Genomic DNA, 17,924 nt, shown 5'->3' with positions numbered 1-17,924 from the left:
ATATAGTTGCTGCCTGACAAGCCTGTGTGAACTGTAGCCTCAGTTTTCCTGTGAGAGTTCACCCAGTGTGGTCTTCTGCTGCTGCAGCTCATCTGCTTCCAGCCTTGGCATGTTGTGTGTTAATAAAATAATTTCATTTTTGTCACCGACCTGTTTTTCCTGACAAATACAAGACAATAACTAAATAAAAACGAACACACAAGGAAGAAAACGATGATGACATTGATGATGATGACAATTTTGCTGAAAGGATTCTGGAGAGACAAGATCCAATCAGAACTAATTAAGTTGTGCAGGAAGGTGGAATGGGTTTTGGAAATGATCTAAACTGAAGTAATCTCCTTGTGCGGTAAGGTTAGAGAGAAGGATAGAAATCACGGAGGAAACTAACTTAAGATTCTGTCTACTAAAATCTTAATCTTTAGTTGACTAAAGCTAATAGAATTTAGATGCCTTAATTATGACTGAAACTAAATTAAATTGTAGTCCAAAGATTGACTAAAAAAACTAAACAAACATTTGCTGTCAGAATTAACACTGCTACATACCTTTTTGTAATAAGAAGCTATTGGATTTTCTGTTGCCTTGAAGCAGCATGACCATTCGCCTCTGACCTCTGGCATGAATAAGGCATTTTCAAACCAGAGAGCTGTGTCTTACTGGAGTATTCTCTGTAAACCCTTGAGGCGATTGCTCAGGAAAAAATCCCAGTACATCAGGAGTTTGTAAAATACTCAGACCAGCTGATCTGGCACCAACAACCACACCACATTCAAAGTCTCTTAAATCACCTTTCTTCCCATTCTGATGTTTCATTTGATATTCAGCAGGTGGTGTTGACTATGACAATATGTCTAAATGCACTGACTTACTGCCATGTAATTGGCTGATTAGATGTGCACCTGTACCTAATAAAGTGGCCTGTGAGTGGGCTGTGAGTGTGTCACGACTAAAAATCTGATTATTTCCAGGATAAAAATAGAGTTTGTAGATTTAGAAACATTAACAAAAACACAGGTTCTGACAAGTGAAGGGGCGCTTATGGTGCTGCATCATGTCTAAGGTTTGTATTCAAGTGGGAACCGCTCGTAGCACTGACTATGCTAACTCTGCAGTACAAATTTCCTTCGGTTGTTTCTGTACAGTTTCACTGAAGAAAACTGATGACATGTGGATCTGAGCTATCAATCACAGACTTCATGAAGTAAATCAACCTGCAGCCATTGTTCAGCTGTGATGAATATTGCCGTGCCCCAGGTTTCCAGCAGAACAGCAGACCTAAGCATAACTATGCACTATTGTCAAATTTTAAATTGGTATTCTAAGTAAAGACTTAGGCTTTCTTAGTGCCAAATCATAGATATACCACTGGTTTTAAAGGGGTACTTCATAGTACTCTGTGTGGAAACGTTAGCACAAGCAGCAGGCCAGCATTGCAGAAACTTAACAAAATTAGTTAAACAAGACAAGATTTAGTTAAGATACTGCTAAGCTGAGTGGTTTCACAGCACCGGTAGTGGCCTTCACACCACAAAGGAAGAAAAAATGTCAAAATCAATAGTATGAGTGAATGATTGGGAGAAAAAGAAAGTCCCCTTTGCCAGTGAATCCAAATGTGAGCTTACATGAATGACATTAACAATAACAGATTCACCAAAGGTCAGCACAGCAGCATCAGCAAAGTCCTGCTTGTTTACTGTCTTTGCATAATTCATACTCGTTCTACTCAGTCTCACGGCACGTTTTCCACCGGTTATACACGACCCCTGTAGAGTGCCTGTGTGCCTCACAGTGAAAGCCCACTCCCAGTTAGATAACCAGTGATTTAACAAGGCGAGCTAGACAGAGAATAATACTGCAGTGTATCAAATGTGTAGCAAAGTTTGGTAGTGGGAATTTGAAATTGATCAAAAGTAGCCCTCCTTAGAACTTTTTGGAGGGAAGATTGACAAAAACAAGCAGTCCTAACATCAAACTAACCTCTTTGGAACATTTTTATTGTTATCTGGGTTAGAAGGTATTGCACATGATAGCTCAAGCATATGCTTATATTAAATCAAGTACTATAAATATTACTGTAAGCAATAATCAGTCTTTTATGCCATTGCATTATATACTGTGTGCTAGCATGCTGACACTGTATGTAGCATGTTTTTTTTATTATTTTTTTTATTGTCTTTAGTGTGGGAGGTTGCAGTTTACCTTGCTAGATGCTGCTCTTTTGTGTAGATCCACAAAGATTCCCCCCAGGCAAAACCATAACTCCACCCCCTCACACCCCCACCGTTCTCCATATGAGTGGCACACTCCTCCCTCTGAAACAAAAACCCAAAGATGTTGATGGACGCTAAAATTAACAACTTGTTCTTCACCTGCCTCAAGGCTTTTCACGGTCTCTTCATGACGCTTGCAGGAATTTATTATAGATACTCCTGCCATGTTATTTAGGTTTGGAGAGATGAGTGAGCTTGTTTTGCCAGTATATAACTCTCTATTTCTGATTGCGTGTGTGTGCGCGTGTGTGTGTGTCCATTGTGCTTATCACCTGGGTATGCCTGAAGCAACAGCAATGTAATTTCATATTAATAAGCACAGCGGCCACCTCCCTTCCACTAAAATGAAGAAAAATGCTTGTGTGTCAATTGTTGATTCAGTTTGCCCGTTTTGTTTGCATTTTTTCAAATTGAATGCCACTCTGGGAAGGACTCTGGTTTCAACCGTATAAACACTACATTTATTAAGACAAAACTTCAGGCAATTTCAGACCTTTTTAGGACCCCTCCTCCCCATATGCCCCTGCTTTGAACCTGCTTGATTACATACATTTATACAAGGAGGTTCATTATATAAACATGCAAAAGTATTGAGTACTCTCCAGTGCAATATAACTTTCATGTCAGCTGATTCGCAATTGTATTACCTTACAGGCGTTACATTGTAAATATATCCCACACAGTAGGCACTCAATACAACAAAGCTCTAAGTATTCCATTACTGAGCTTCAAGCCTTATTTATAATGCTTTCTGTGTCCACCCACATCTTTAAAAAGACTGTCTTTGGACTCAAATGAGGCCATAATTACACTTTTTACTGCTATTTTATTACTAGTCTTGCATATTTGGGGTTCCAGCTATAAAACAAATCCCCCCCAACACCTTTTTGGACTCATATAATCATATCATCATCATCATCATCATGTGTTTACTTCTGTGTGTTCATTCTGGTAGTCCTGGCCTTGTTCTTACCAAATACATTGGACAAATTGATCCTGGTCTTATATGACCATCACTCCCCATGTTCATTAAACTTTTTTTTCTTTTCCCTGTTTATTGTTAATTAAGTCAAATTTGATCTTGCGGTGTTGTGCCAGAGAGAAAGCAAGAGAGTTGCTTGCTCTCTGAGCTGTCACAGAAAATCAAATTTTTTACTGATAACCCATGTGCCAAGTCTGAAGGTTTCATTTGTCTGGGGTTTTTTAGATTGTGTAAGTACTACCTCATTTAAAAGGATCCTGATTTGTAGTACTAGGGCATGTACTGTACCTCTGATTACTGTTGAAACTGTTTCGACTGATTTTTAAGTTGGCCATAAATCTTGCTGTATTCTTTTCCAGTGTTGTGAAGTCTCACAATCACATTTCTCAACTTCACCAGCAATTCTTTTCCACGTGGAGCAAGAATGCAGACAGTCACAGCCCAAAATGACAAAGCTCTTATGTTCACAGGTCATTTTGTAACGCTGATCATGTATTTAGGCTCATTCAAAATCCCAGAAAATCTCTGGTTTGTTTCGCTGATCACAACTTTTCTAACGTGCAGTGCTGTAAAATAGTTTACGCCCCCTTTTTGATTTCTTTCTTTTGTCATTTTTCTTTTTGCAATATTTGTTACACTTACATGTTTAAGCTCATCAGACATAATGTAATATTAGACAAAGGTCTAAACTATCCAACCATATCTAATCCTCTGTGAAAAAGGAATTGATGTATTTAAAAGTAGATCTAATAAATCTGCATTTTGTATTTAAATCTTTGTCGGATATGACAAATATTGCAAAATAATAAAAAAAAAACAGGGCAGAACTGTACATGTCAATAAATAGAAGTTCATTTATTTTTGATGTACTGAGTTTCTATTTTGGGGTTTGTATTTTCAAGACAGTCTTTTAAATTTTTTAATGTTCATATGAGAACCCAAATTAAAACTTTTTGCTCAAATCATTAGCTAACAGTCAATATGTACAGACAGGTTCAGGGGGAGGTACACCACTGAGCATCTGTTTTCATCTGTAAAACACGGCGGAGGTACTGTCATGGTTTATGGCTACGTTTAATTCAGAGGTGGTTCAGATCTTATCAGAAATGATAAACCTTTGAACGAGGACAAGTGTGGATTTTGAGCCATCATGCAATACAATGTGGAAAGCAACTGGTAGACAAAGAACAGAACAAAAGGTAGCTCACATCCAGTGAAGAGCTTTGAAATGTCCTTCGGGAAGCCTGGAGAACTTTTCCTGAAGGGTGTCCAACTCCAGGCCTCGAGGGCCGGTGTCCTGCAGGTTTTAGATATCACCCTGGGTCAACACACCTGAATCAAATGATTAATTCATTACCAGGCCTCTGGAGAGCTTCAGGACATGTCATTTAGCCATTTAAATTGGGGCGACCGTGGCTCAGGAAGCGCATCCGTAACCGGAAGGTCGCCGGTTCGATCCCCGGGCTCTCTGTCCTGGTCGTTGTGTCCTTGTGCAAGACACTTTACCCTACTGCTTACTGGTGTTGGCCAGAAGGGCTGATGGCGCGATATGGCAGCCTCGCTTCTGTCAGTCTGCCCCAGGGCAGCTGTGGCTACAACTGTAGCTTGCCTCCACCAGTGTGTGAATGCGAGAGTGAATGAATAGTGGTATTGTAAAGCGCTTTGGGTGCCTTGAAAAGCGCTATATAAATCCAATCCATTATTATTATTATTATTATTATTATTATTATTATTATTAAATCAGCTGTGTTGGATCAAGGACAGATTTAAAGCTGCAGGACACCGGCCCTCGAGGCCTGGAGTTGGAGACCCCTGACTTAAAGAAAGCTGCCAGAGAGAGTTCAGGCTGTGTTTTGTGTCCATGCCAAATATTGACTTTCAAACTCAGTTTTTTCCTCATGTGCTGTTTTTCCATGATTACCCTATTTGAATAAATCAATGCAGCTATTTTTAGTTTTCTAGCAAAATATAAAGAAATGAGAGGTGGTTCAAGATTTTAGCGCAATGCTGTATTTTTCTGAATAACTCTCAGAAACACACAGTTTTCACACAAATGAAAATTTCTCTGACTGCAAACAGCACTGTGTCAAAAACACTTTTTAAAATAATCAGCTGAAGTGTGAAAAATCCTTTAAATTACGTGACCTCATATGATTTAATTAAACACGTCCAAACAGCTTAGAGCCATTCCAAGACCAGAGCTGTACTTTTTTTGTCATTTGCTCAGTATGTCGCTTTCTCTCACTACCTTTTTCACAGCTCATTCCTTTTGAGGCAGTGTCACGACCCAACAAATGGAACATTATGGTCAATGACTCACAGGTGCTAATGAAAAGGTAAGTTAGGTCAATGGACTTTGAGTTGTCAGTTAAAAGCAAAGACCGCAATAGTAATTTACGGAGCTTCATCACTCCCGGCTTTTAGCTTGTCAAATACATTGTGGTTAGGTTACTGTGAATCGATGCTCTCGGCGCTTTAGAGTCACACCTTTGTTCTAGTTAAAAATATCCAGAGTGGAAATCCATTTTTCTCTTTCCTTGCAGCAGCTGCAGTACTCTACTGTTCTGTAATGCTCTTTTTATTCCTCTTTTACATTATTTAACTTTTTTTATTTCTTCTTCTTCTTCTTCTGGTAGTCACAGGGAAACAGCGGACCACATCGAGGCTATAGCCGACAGGGCAGTAAGAGCCTCAAAGCAGACCTATAGCTCACTGATGGATCTACTGCAGGACAACTCTACAGAGGAGTACATCAGGAACCTAACGGAGCAGTGAGCACAAAGACAAACATATGCTCTTGTAGACATGCACAGGCAGAAACAATGCTTTGTATGAATTCACATTCACATAAAGCATTCTACAACTCCCTGGATTATTGCACTTTTGCCATGTGTGTGTATATAACAAAGTGCACCCATCACTGTATTATAGCTCAAGGTCCTCTTCTTTGCTGCTGCCTCTTAAAGCACACTAGAGTTAAGGAGTAAGACATTTAGCCACAGGGAGACAGCTTCTCTCTACTGTAAGCCTATTGCTTTCTTGGATTTGCCACACGCTTGCTGCATCTCCTAGCATGTGATTGCTCTGAGGATTATCCTGGATGCTAGACAGAATGATGCAAAAAGCCCTCCGGTGGCCATGATGAGAGCAAGAAGTGAGGAGCTCCAAATTGATTATTCCCTTCTACCAGTAGTCAGCTTGATTCAGAGGAGTTGTGTTCATCTTCGGAGCACTGCAGCACTGTGTGCGTGCTCGCGTGTGTGTGTGTCTGCGTGCGTTTGTGTGTCGCTTTATAGGATGCAAAGTGAGCAGTTTACGCACAGATGGGCAGCATAAAATTGCATTTCCCACACATATTTCCCCATGTGGTGGCACTTAAGCAGATCAGAGGCATTTTATAGGCAGGAAGCTACCCAATCAGAAAATGACAAAGGTATTCAACCTGTCTCCAACAAAAGGTCTGTATCACTAGTACTCGGCAGCACTGCAACTGTTAGAAACAATTCACCTCAGTGTTTGTAATCATCAACAGCAAAGGGGTAGTAGCACTTGTTCAGCACAACTTTGAGCTACATTAATGGACTTTACATTTTAGTGGGAAACTGCGTACTTGTTTTTACCTTCCTGCATGTTTTTTGGAGATATTATTACTTTCTGATTGAGCTTTTACATAAAGTAGAATGTTGAAGAATAATTTAAATAACAAACTGAACAGCAGTTCACTGCCTTTTCTGGTTTTTTGAACATTGTGCCTCTTCTGACCATAGTCAGAACCATCCAGTAGAAATGTCACCAGGTCTCGGGGCAATTTTGTACATCCTTATTGCAAAGTGAAAAGTTAAATCACTGAAAATAAGCAAAAAATGATTTTTAGCCAATGCTAGGTCACCGTTAAAAGCTTAAACCACAGCTTTCCAGCCAGTCTGTCTTGTAAAATCTGTGCAGACATGTAGTGTCTAGTTGAAACCCCAGTCATGTTTCAGATCTCTTAATAAAAGCAGCTACAGTTACTGTTGCAGTTTTTATTCTGCAGTCATTTTTTGCCCCTCCCTTTTCTTTTCTTTTTCTCACAACACAGAGTGATATATTTGCATAGTTTCACACTAGCAGGCTGTTTTCTTGTTCTGATGAAGAAAGGCTCCCTATAGGTTTAAAACATGCCTTTGAGGATCTTTGAATGAAGACATAAAAGTATGAAATTAATCACTGAGTGGGGAAAGAGATAAGGCAGAAGGGACAAAAATTAAATTTGTGGTTGGGCTCTTTGAGCCTTGCTGTATTTAACGTAGTGACCAATTACAGCGGTACAAATGGATTTGTTGTTGGGGATATCTTATGCGGCCAGGTTTATTCTTTCATGGAGAACTTCAGGAGACTCAGATGTCTTATACACACACACACACACACACACACACACACACACACACACACAAGAAGTCTTGACTGCGGAGAATAAAAGTGTAGTGACACACACATATATAAAGCCACCCTGAAAGCTGTGCTCTGATAACACAGCGCATTCATACTTTTGCTGTATGTACTATACTACATACACGCAATTCATGTGCTCATGTCACTCTCAAGATATTGTGCACAGTGCTGCAAGGGAGAGAAAGCAAGTTAACTATACAAGCTCTTTTCTCTGATGTTGGGGAAATAACAATAAACATGGAGGGGATGCGAAACCATGAGCAAAGGAAGAATTTTATGAATAGCTTTACAAAGATGCTCGAACCATCTCAAACCATTTCTGATGCTACAGTCACATCAGGATAAACAATGGTTGGAGACTGGACACAACAAAAACTATTGCATTTAACTTAAGACCTCTCTGAAATGTTTTCCTGGAAGTTGGAGATTAGATCTGTGACCATCTGCATTTATTTGCACTTTTTAAAATGACTTTCACGCATCAACTGTGAGTCTGCAGTTGAATGTAGTCATTGGTAATCAGTTCCATTTTATTTGCAATAATAGGGGAATTAATCGGTCTACAGACACAGAAATTAACATTTAAAATGTATCCTGACTGCCGTCAGAACCTCATGGACAGAAGCAGAAGTTCCTCCACAAATAGATGCTTCAGGACAGATACTTTAATGCAAAATGACATAGGCACGTCTCTCTATAAACAGAAATATAACCAGAATACAACTGGCTGGTAACTGACTGAGTTCAGTCCTCTATTGCAAAGAGACAAGTAAAACGAACTCCAGACTGCTTCACACTGACTGACATTTGTTGGAAAACTGTCCAGTTTTATAAATTAAACAGCAAATGTTTGCTTATTCTCTTATTCTCAATCGAAGTCCTATTTTTGCTCTAGTGTGACTGAGCCGCAGCAAGCAGCAAACTGCATGCTGGTCAAAGAAAGAGCATAAGTCACAAAGTCAAACACACCTCTTTAACACTGATGTCACCTACCATTTCCTCTCCCTCTGCCAAGTACCTCCTACTGCTGAGTGCAAAGTGAAGTCAGCTCTACAGGAAGAAGGGGGGTTTCTGAGACAACAGAGAGAAGGGGAGAGACATCAAGTTGTTGTGTGGGTCGTCTTTCTTTTAAATTTAGAAACGAGGACCTCTGTATACGTCCTGTACATTCTTGCAAATAAAGTCTAAAACACAAGGAAACTCTTTAACACTAATTTCACTGGTGCATCAGTTTCTGCAACTGATGCATCATAATATACAGCATTATATGATAATGTGTCTGGGTCAGATAGGTTGCAAAATAAATAATAATGTATGTTTCTCTCTGCATTTAACCCATCAACTCAGTGGGCTGCCACCAATCTAGCACCTGGGGAGCAGTGTGTAGGGACGGTACCTTGCTCAGGGGTACCTCATGGTAGCCGTTCAGTGGATTTGAACCCCCAACCCTTCCAACCATGGGGTGATCACTTTATCTACTGAGCTATCCCTCAGCAGTATAAAGCTGCTGTTGTATATAATCAACCCATTTTTTTATTTTCACTTTTTGTCTTTTTAAGTTGGCTTTTTATTAAACAGGATAATACAGAAGGCTGAAATTTTGCTGCATGAGCTTTTGTGTTCACACGATTCAAAAGAAAAACATTTGTCTCGCATACTAATTAAAAAAGCACTTTTTAAATTAGTTTCAAGGTTGTTATTGCATTCAGTATTGCACGCTGTGATCATCTTATTATTTGGAAAATGATTTACAGTATATGTGACATTCGAATGATCCTGTAGTATAGTATCTCACTATATGAACACTTATAAATGACCCATAATATATTACATTAAAGCTGAAATAGACTACATGTTTTGGACTTCAGTCAGTCTGTCAGTAAGTCAATCATGTTTTGATATCAGTATCACCATATTTTTATGTAAATGTTCAGTGAGAGAACTCCTGCACTGCATCTGGGAACCGTTTGCTGTAGAAAATCTAGTTCATGACAGGAGACTTGTAAGAGGAGAATGAAGAAAGAGACAGAATGTGCAGTGGCTTTAGAAGAGGACTTTCACCTTGGAAAGTGTGGTTAAAAGCCAATGTGAAGCTAGAAGTTAGCACTAGCACATTTTTAGCATGCATGTGCACGTAGGTGGTTGTGTAGAACAGAGACAAGAACTTTTTTTAAAAAAAAAACTTTTCTATATGTTTCCCACCTATCGGGGATATATTATATGTTTTGATACATTCTTACTGTACTTCTTTCATTTTAGAATCACACAGATGCAGCAGCAGAAGGAGAACCTGACGGTGCAGGTGAACGATACTGTAGCCGAACAGCTGGCCCTGGAGGAAGAAGCTGCTGGTTTAAAGCTTGCCTTGGGTAACATCACATCATTCTTACATCAGCTGGCTCTGACAGATGCCAGCCCATATCCGGAGGCTGATCACACTCAGTTCAACCAAACCAAACATCTAACCAACTTTACAACAGAGGTCAGTTTAATCTTCACTACGATTTCAAGCATATTCTGTTGCATTTTGAACCAATAAATCAATCATTTCATTCTAATTAGTGTGGGTGCTGCTTATATAAGGAACCACTCTGGTTTGTTTAACTTGGGTCATATAGAGATAGAGGTATGGGGAATTGGAAGTTAATGTCACTTCGTTTTTTTCTCATTTAATATTTTGCAAGGAAAGACGCACACTGAGGCACAGGAGAGAAGATTCTGGCAGCTTCTGTTGCTCACAGGGCACATGTTGTTCTGGAGGGGGGGTGATTACCACAGCAGCATGTCTGAGCAGAATACACTGTTAAATGACCCAGAAATATGCTAAGGTGCCCTTTGTGTACGTGGTAGTTGAGAAAAGTAGAGAAAGCAATTAAAAAAAAGATCTTTATTCTAATAGAACTGTTGCTTCTTGTTATCCCCTTTCTTGTGTAGTGGGGTGAGACCCTGGTGAAACAGACAAAAGAACTGGACCAGCAAGTTCAGACTCAAGACGGTCTCATTGCTAAGGTCAGAGAAGTGGTGGAGCCTTTACTACAGACAGTCAACAACAGCATGGAAAGCGTGAATAACGTCAGCAAGGTAACCACACTAAGTGTTTGCTAGTATTGATGGTTATTAGCCATGTTAACAGCATAGTTCTGTGAATTATTAAAACACAGTAATGTATGTTAATTTATTGTTATTCTTTCTATGTTCATTCTATCACTACGTATAGTGATACAGCAAAACCTTAAACACCAAAGAAATGAGTCATATAAACATATTTTTTGTTCTTCTTCTTTGCAAGCTACATTTTCATTGTATAAGGCAAAGTAATCAATTATAGATATGCATGACAACACATTTCACAGACCCCAGAGTTTAGCGAAAAGTATTTACAATCAACAATGTGCACGGAGACGTAAGGTACGTGCAATGTCAGCAACGTAGGCGTAATGTTCGTCGTCACTGTTCGTTTTGAGATCAGCTAATACAAATCCATCCATTCTCTTCCGCTTATCCTTTTCAGGGTTGCTGGAACCTATCCCAACTGTCTTAGGGCGAGGGGCAGGGTACACCCTGGACAGGTCACCAGGCTGTCACAGGGCTAACACATAGACACAGACAACCATTTGTACTCACATGGGCAATTTAGTGTTTCCAATTACCCTATCTATGGAAGGAAGAGAGATAGATAGATAGAAAATTACAGAAGAATATTTTGTTACAAACACAATAATTGAACAAAATATAACATGAAACACAATAAACATTATTGCAAAGATTTAATAAACTACACTTGACTTTACTGACTTCTTGCTTTATCCTCCTTCTCTTGTACTAAAGCTGCAAACTCAAGCTCACGGAGCAAAAGTTGTGACTTTGTCATCAGTTGTGACAGGCAAAGAGGTGGAATCAGAAGCAATCTCTCTTCACAGACAACTAGAACGTAAGCCTCTATCTTTTTGACGTACATTATTGCTTTTGTTGAATGTACAACTAAATTATTTTGCTTAAATTGAAATGTCAAGTACTGAGATGAAAAGAAAACCACCGTATGACCCAGAGACTCGTGTATTAATATAATAGATATGTCATCACGGTTGTAATGTCTTGACCCATTTGTCACGTATTGAGCACAATAGCGGCTTCTGTAGAAAAACAGAAAGAGCCAGAATGTTTTGAGTCGTTCTAGCTTAAACTTCATTAATTAAATATTGACATTTATGAAACATAAAGAGAGTCTTAGGTTATTTTGTCTGCTTGGACAGTCATTAATAGTAGAGAGTAATAAAGAGTGGATAAAAAAAATTAAATTCACCCAGTACACAGTGACCTTTTTAGTCAAATATTTTTTTAATCTAATACAACTTTGATTATGCCTTAATCCTAATAACATCCATCCGCTTGAATCTCCATTCAGGCATGGTTACACAGTGGCCCCGTCAACAGGCGCAGACCAAGGCTGCAATCAAGAAGGCAAGACCCTTGGAGGAAAAGATCCTGCCTGATGTCAGGAAGAAAGTCGCAGAGACCGAGAAGATGCTTAAACCAGCTCTGGAACACTCCAACATCTCAAGTAGCACGGCAAAGGACGCCGAACAAAAAGCGCATGCTGTGGTAAAGGTGTGAATACTTGTTTTTCCAACCATAACACTGAACAAATGGGATTATAAATGATGGATGTTAATTGGAGAATTGCTAATTTGTGGAATTGACAACATTTTTGCAGTAAGTCAATCATTTTTTTGTGTGATACACAAAACAAAATTCCTAATTTGTTCAAAAGTATAGCTTCTGATTAGATGATGTCACAAATAATAATGTTCCAGTTAATCTCACCCAAAGACCTTCTAGAGTAACAACTCTGGGAAGTTATTTTGACTTTAAAAGTCCCAGTCAATGAATTAATGGAGAGCCGTAGCTTAAACTCAATAGTCACTGAGGCATAAAAACTGCATGTATAATATCACAAGTCAAATGTGAAAAAAAACCCTATGAAATAAGTTGTGTTTTCCTACTTTTTTGCAACGTTTTACACCAAGGATTAATTTAAGCTCAATTCGAAGTGTTAATACAATCAGCATATTTGGCTCATATCAACACCCGACCAGCTACTGTGCTAATTCAGATGATAAACACACAGCCAAGATCAACCACCAATGCACTTTACAGCCACTACATAAACCCAACCCCAAGCTGTGTGCATGCATCAGTTGCAGATTATTGATTCTTTGGAGGAAGAAATGTAACGATCGCCATCTCTGACATTACAGAATTCCCCAGAAAATTTCTCATCAGGATTCCTTGAGTGCCACCATCTCTCTACTACAAGTTCTCATCACATGATACTGCTGTTCTGTCAAGTGCTGATATTAAGTGTCTGTGCCTTAAGGCTAACATCTAATGGTGCTCTTTTGATTAGCCAAGTCTGTGCTGGTATAAATCTTAAGTTTGTCTACGAGGGCACCAGGTTCATTTTACTGATGGGAGTTTGACTGTTATGTTTTCACTCAGTTTTGATGTTTATTTTTACTCACTATCAAAAAAGGCCATATGTGATGCTGTCACATATTGCCGATCACAGCGGTACTTAAATGCTGATTAGGCGATTGTTAGCATGCTAACATATAAAATAAAAAGCTAAGCAAACATTAAAGTAGCACTCACAATCCACAGATCCATAGATCTCTTAGTGGTTTTTCATAAACATTTCAGAATATTTCCAGTAGTCATTTGCTAACCTTTCCCTCATTTTTGTGTTTAGGAATCCAAAGCCATTCTGACCCAGGCTAAGCATACCAGGACTGCATCTGCTCACCTTAGCTCCAATATAGACTCTGCCTTAGAGCAGCTGTCAGTGCAGGAGTTGCTGACTGATAGAGCTAACACCCAGATTACCTCAGAGGTATTTAACACAGCCATACACATATTTGAAGGAAAAAATCTATGCATATCGATCTGTTCATCCTGCGTGCAGCTTAAAAGACTGTTTCTAGAGCATGTCTTGTAATTCTCAGCCTGGGGTGTCTCTGGCCAGCGTAAAGGAAGATATGGAAGCAGCCAAGCTCCAGCTAGAGGCCTATTCTGTTACACTAACTGAGCTAATCAGCAAGATTGGTAAGTCACTACTTTTTGCTCTTCTGTGTCTATAAAACCCATAAATTTTCATTATACCTTAAATATCAGCCCACTAAAGAGCTCGGTGCCTTTTAATGCCTCATTAAACATGGAAATACTCCTCAGACCGTAAAACACGAATAACTGCTGTGCACAAGTCCGAGCAGCATTTCCTTTAGGTCTGACATATATATCTGACCTACTGTATGTCCTCTTTGGTCAAATCATTTTTATAATTCATTAGAAAGGTGAGGTTTTGCACTTTGTGGTCAGTTCTACTGTGCTTGAGAGAATAATCATCCAATCACTGCAATTAGGTCACAATGCTGGGTTATGTGCTGTTTGAATAAGTGAAGTAGGACAGCCATTAATAAACCACAGTCTAAAAAAAACAGATCTTTTTCAAGTCTGTTATGCAGCGTTTTCTTTTTCTGTCCTCCCTCCAGATGGGGATGTGCCACTGGAGCGATTTCACCGGATCTTGAACGAGACAGCGCACCGTCTGAGCATGCTTCGCGGGAGTGTAGAGAGCCCAACGCTAGGCTCAAAGATCCAGAAGCTGCAATCGGCCGCTAAAGAGCAGCAGAGCCGTCTGTCCCTCATTGAACAGGACATACAGGAGATCACGGAGGAGAGAGACAGTCTCAGAGACATTGCCTTAAACCTGCCCCAGTCCTGCCCCGAGGCAACCGGAGCAGGCAAAGGATAGATGCTATAGATGACGAGCATTACATCATTGATAGCTGAACATCAGAAAAGTCTGGGATGATCTTGTTAAGAGAAGGAGTTGCAGTGATTTTGTGTTCAACTTCAGAAAAAGTCTTTTTAGATTTTTCCTTTTTTGCCCCAAGGTGCAATTCATTTTACCTCCACAGCAGACCGACACACACACACACACACACACACACACACACACACACACACACACACACACACACACACACAACAGCCAAAAGCCCAAGACTTCTCCACTGCCTCCCATAATTTATAACCAATCTTCCTTCTCCTTCTTGTTTTTATCGTTTTCTTTTTTTTTACTCAACTCTCTTTTAGTAACAACATCCGAACTTCAATTTCACCATGAATAATAAGCAGCCATTCTGAACTGCTGGAGTGCACTGTCAAGTTTAAAATAATGCTGATTTTCCTTTGTGGGGCTAAAAGGTGTGTCTGAGTGCTCCTTCAGACTGACACATTCATTTACACTTGAGCTCTTTTTCATCACCATTGCTTAATTAACAATTAGTCCCCTTGGCCTCAGTGGAGTTCAGGTCAGGCTTCGACAGCACAGAACCTGTTTTCAGGATTATTACAGTGCCTACCTCTCTGTTTTTGCAGTTTCTCAATATTTCTGTCTTTCTGTGCCTCTGTCAAATGGACAAACTTTGCTTGGAGTTGCGCTTCGTCACACTGCGTGGCTCCTGATGACTAAAACATAAAAGCAAAGGGTCTTTGCGCAAGTCTTACAACAGGGTTCCAGCAAGTTCATTAGAAAACGTAATAATAGTTTTGCTGTTGGTCTTAAAACATGCGATGATCACCAAATTACTGTTAACCAGTGTTGGTTAATTTCATTAACAATTTCAGATGTTTTCACGGCTTCAAGTGTCGTTTCAGGGTAAAGACAAAAATAAGAAAGAAAACTGTAAATTGCACTGTCATACTCGAGCCTGAGTCTAAACACACACTTTTACAGATTGACTCATGGAAGTGCTCAATAATGCCACTACTGGTACCAGCTGTAGCTGCACATGACATTTATAATTTAACAAAACAGTTGAGAACTGTGCTTTTAGTATGTCAGATTTTTTTTCTTTTTACTTAACTACAATAACACGAGATGAGATTAAAAATCTCTTTTGCAAGAGAGTCGCAGCCAATGCTTGGGTCATTACGCATTACTTTACTTAAAAGAAATGCACTATGTTAGCTAATTACTTGATTGAGAAAGTACACTACTCATTATAGAGCTACTCTATAAAATAACCTGAAATGCATTGTCACATAATTACTAGTTAAAAATATAAGCCTGAGGCTACAGTCCCACACACCAATATAAATCCCTATTTGAATACAGAAACACGAGCAATCTTTCTTTTACTTTTTACAATATGAACACAAAACCAACAACACAAAGCAAAGTTTAAAATCCGACCAAAGAAACTTTAAAGTGATGGCCATAACGATAGAAATGAAAGATAGAAACGTAGGCTACAATGCTACAAGCATGAGTTTGCTACCTTTTGAAGTGTCTGGCTGCGGGGCTGGGGCTGGCCAGCGCTCAGCTTTAACATCACTCTGGGTTCTTCGCTAGCTTTGTGTTAGCATGCTGTCTGTGCAGATGGCTTCAAGGAGCTAAAGTTGTGTTTCTATTCTGGACTCAGTTTGCGTTTCATTATCGCTTGTCCTTTCATGCAGTAAAAACAAAAGTTATCTGCAAAAATGTAGACTACACCATTTTCCACCTCCCAGCACCAGAAACTGAAATCAGCTGATTGTAGCATGTTGATTTTTTCTTTTCCTTTCTATCTGCCCGGCAGAAAACTGAAGAACCTAACAAGACAATAGTAACTGTAATGTAATCACTGAATCTTGCATCATGCATATATTAGTGTGTTACTGAAAAATATAATGAGATTAAAACAATAATGCTGTTAACATCTTTTACATACAAGTATGATAGCTAAGGTACATATGTAGATTCTGTCTAAGATATCATTAAAAACAGATTCACTTTACTCTCATTTGTGGCACGTAAAAATATCACTGTGTAAGGATTATTGTACTCCTTCATAGTTGTATACCCAGCTACAGGTTATGGCCTGTTTACAGCCTGACTGTGACACATAATTTGGACATTGAGGTCTTAAAAGGTCCCAAAAGATACAGGTTTGGATTTTTTAAAATGGTGCAGGAACCCTGTGCAAGACTTGTAAAGCGATGATAATGATGAAGCGAAGATATTATTTAAAAATTACATTGTTCTGCTTTTATGAATGCTCAGTCTAATCAAATCAAAAGTTATACCTGTTTTTCATGCAAGTGCCCCAGTCACATGTCTGCTTGTAATAATTGTAACAATGCCCGAGTGTATAAGGCCTGAACCATAATGCAATAAAATATACACGATACGTCCGTCTTGCATAATGTATCGAATTCTTAGTGGACATTTTTGTGTAATATTGTACAACAAAGCATAATGGAAATGAAAGAGCTGCTCAAAGCTGAGTAGATGCAGATATCTGGAAATGGGTGAGTAACATATTGATGAACACAATAAAATTATAAAAATGGGTTTGTTTTATTTGTGAATTTACTTTCCTTCCTTCCTTTCCTTTGTCTGAGTTTTGTGTTTTTGTGTTGTTGTTTTTTGTCTAGAAGTGAAACAAAGAGAAGTCACTAATCCAGCAGCCTTGGAAGGAAGAAGGTTTCTGAAAAACTATGAAAGTGCTGAAGTTCTTAGCTCCCTTAACCAGAACCATTTACCACAAGCCCAAGTCTCGACTAAACCTTACAACTGCTGTAGTGGATGACAATTTGTTTTTGAAAGGGGGAGTAAAACTCCTGGGAGTACACTTAAGACCGATGAAAGGAAAGGTTCAGCAGAAAGTGGATCAAAGACAAACTCATATATGACACTATAACTTTAACCCTTTAAACAAACACATTTTCTCTTAGTACAAAGTTGTGTTACTGTTTTTGTTTGTGAGCAAAAAAGTCTCCTATCACTCTCGGGTGTCAGGACGAAACATAAAGGCCAGTGGTCGATTAGCTTAGCTTACCTAGTCTGACTCTTCACAAGGGGAGAGGAATCACCTGCCAGTCCACACTAACCCTCACCTATCTACAACTCTTTACTTGTTGTTTGCTTGTTTTTTTCCCCAACAACAGATCAGCTTTTGTCTTAAATAAAATAAACATTTACAGTTAGGTTTATACATTTATAGACACTCAAGTATTTTTGTTAATTATGACTCCTTACATCAGTAGATTTTAAACAATCAAGGCCCAACTGAAGTGTTAATTGAAGAGGTTTCTTCCTGTTAAAAGGGAGTTTTTCCTTCTCACTGTTGCCAAGTACTTGCTCATAGGAGGTCATCTCATTGTTGGGGTTTTCTCTGTATTATTGTGGGGTC

At 39.1% G+C, this 17,924-nt stretch overlaps 1 protein-coding gene across 1 annotated transcript in view; it reads left to right on the top strand.

The window, feature by feature from the left end:
* Positions 1 to 16,923, top strand: part of lamc3 (laminin, gamma 3) — a 152,447-nt gene extending 135,524 nt beyond the window's left edge. The window contains exons 20-28 of the mRNA XM_085464129.1: positions 5,515 to 5,591; positions 5,892 to 6,026; positions 9,946 to 10,168; positions 10,621 to 10,767; positions 11,515 to 11,617; positions 12,092 to 12,294; positions 13,436 to 13,576; positions 13,689 to 13,788; positions 14,235 to 16,923. Of these exons, the coding sequence (XP_085320255.1) occupies positions 5,515 to 5,591; positions 5,892 to 6,026; positions 9,946 to 10,168; positions 10,621 to 10,767; positions 11,515 to 11,617; positions 12,092 to 12,294; positions 13,436 to 13,576; positions 13,689 to 13,788; positions 14,235 to 14,497 (1,392 nt within the window). The 3' untranslated portion in view covers positions 14,498 to 16,923. The remainder of the gene's footprint in view (positions 1 to 5,514; positions 5,592 to 5,891; positions 6,027 to 9,945; positions 10,169 to 10,620; positions 10,768 to 11,514; positions 11,618 to 12,091; positions 12,295 to 13,435; positions 13,577 to 13,688; positions 13,789 to 14,234) is intronic.
* Positions 16,924 to 17,924: the final 1,001 nt, after the last annotated feature.

Source organism: Copadichromis virginalis, linkage group LG7 (assembly GCF_057382275.1).
Source record: "Copadichromis virginalis isolate Kocher_CV1m ecotype Utaka linkage group LG7, C_Virginalis_male_GT1.1, whole genome shotgun sequence".
NCBI classification, from domain to species: Eukaryota; Metazoa; Chordata; class Actinopteri; order Cichliformes; family Cichlidae; genus Copadichromis; species Copadichromis virginalis.
Note: the sequence above shows the minus strand (reverse complement) of the source record. Positions and strands in the feature narration are given on the sequence as shown.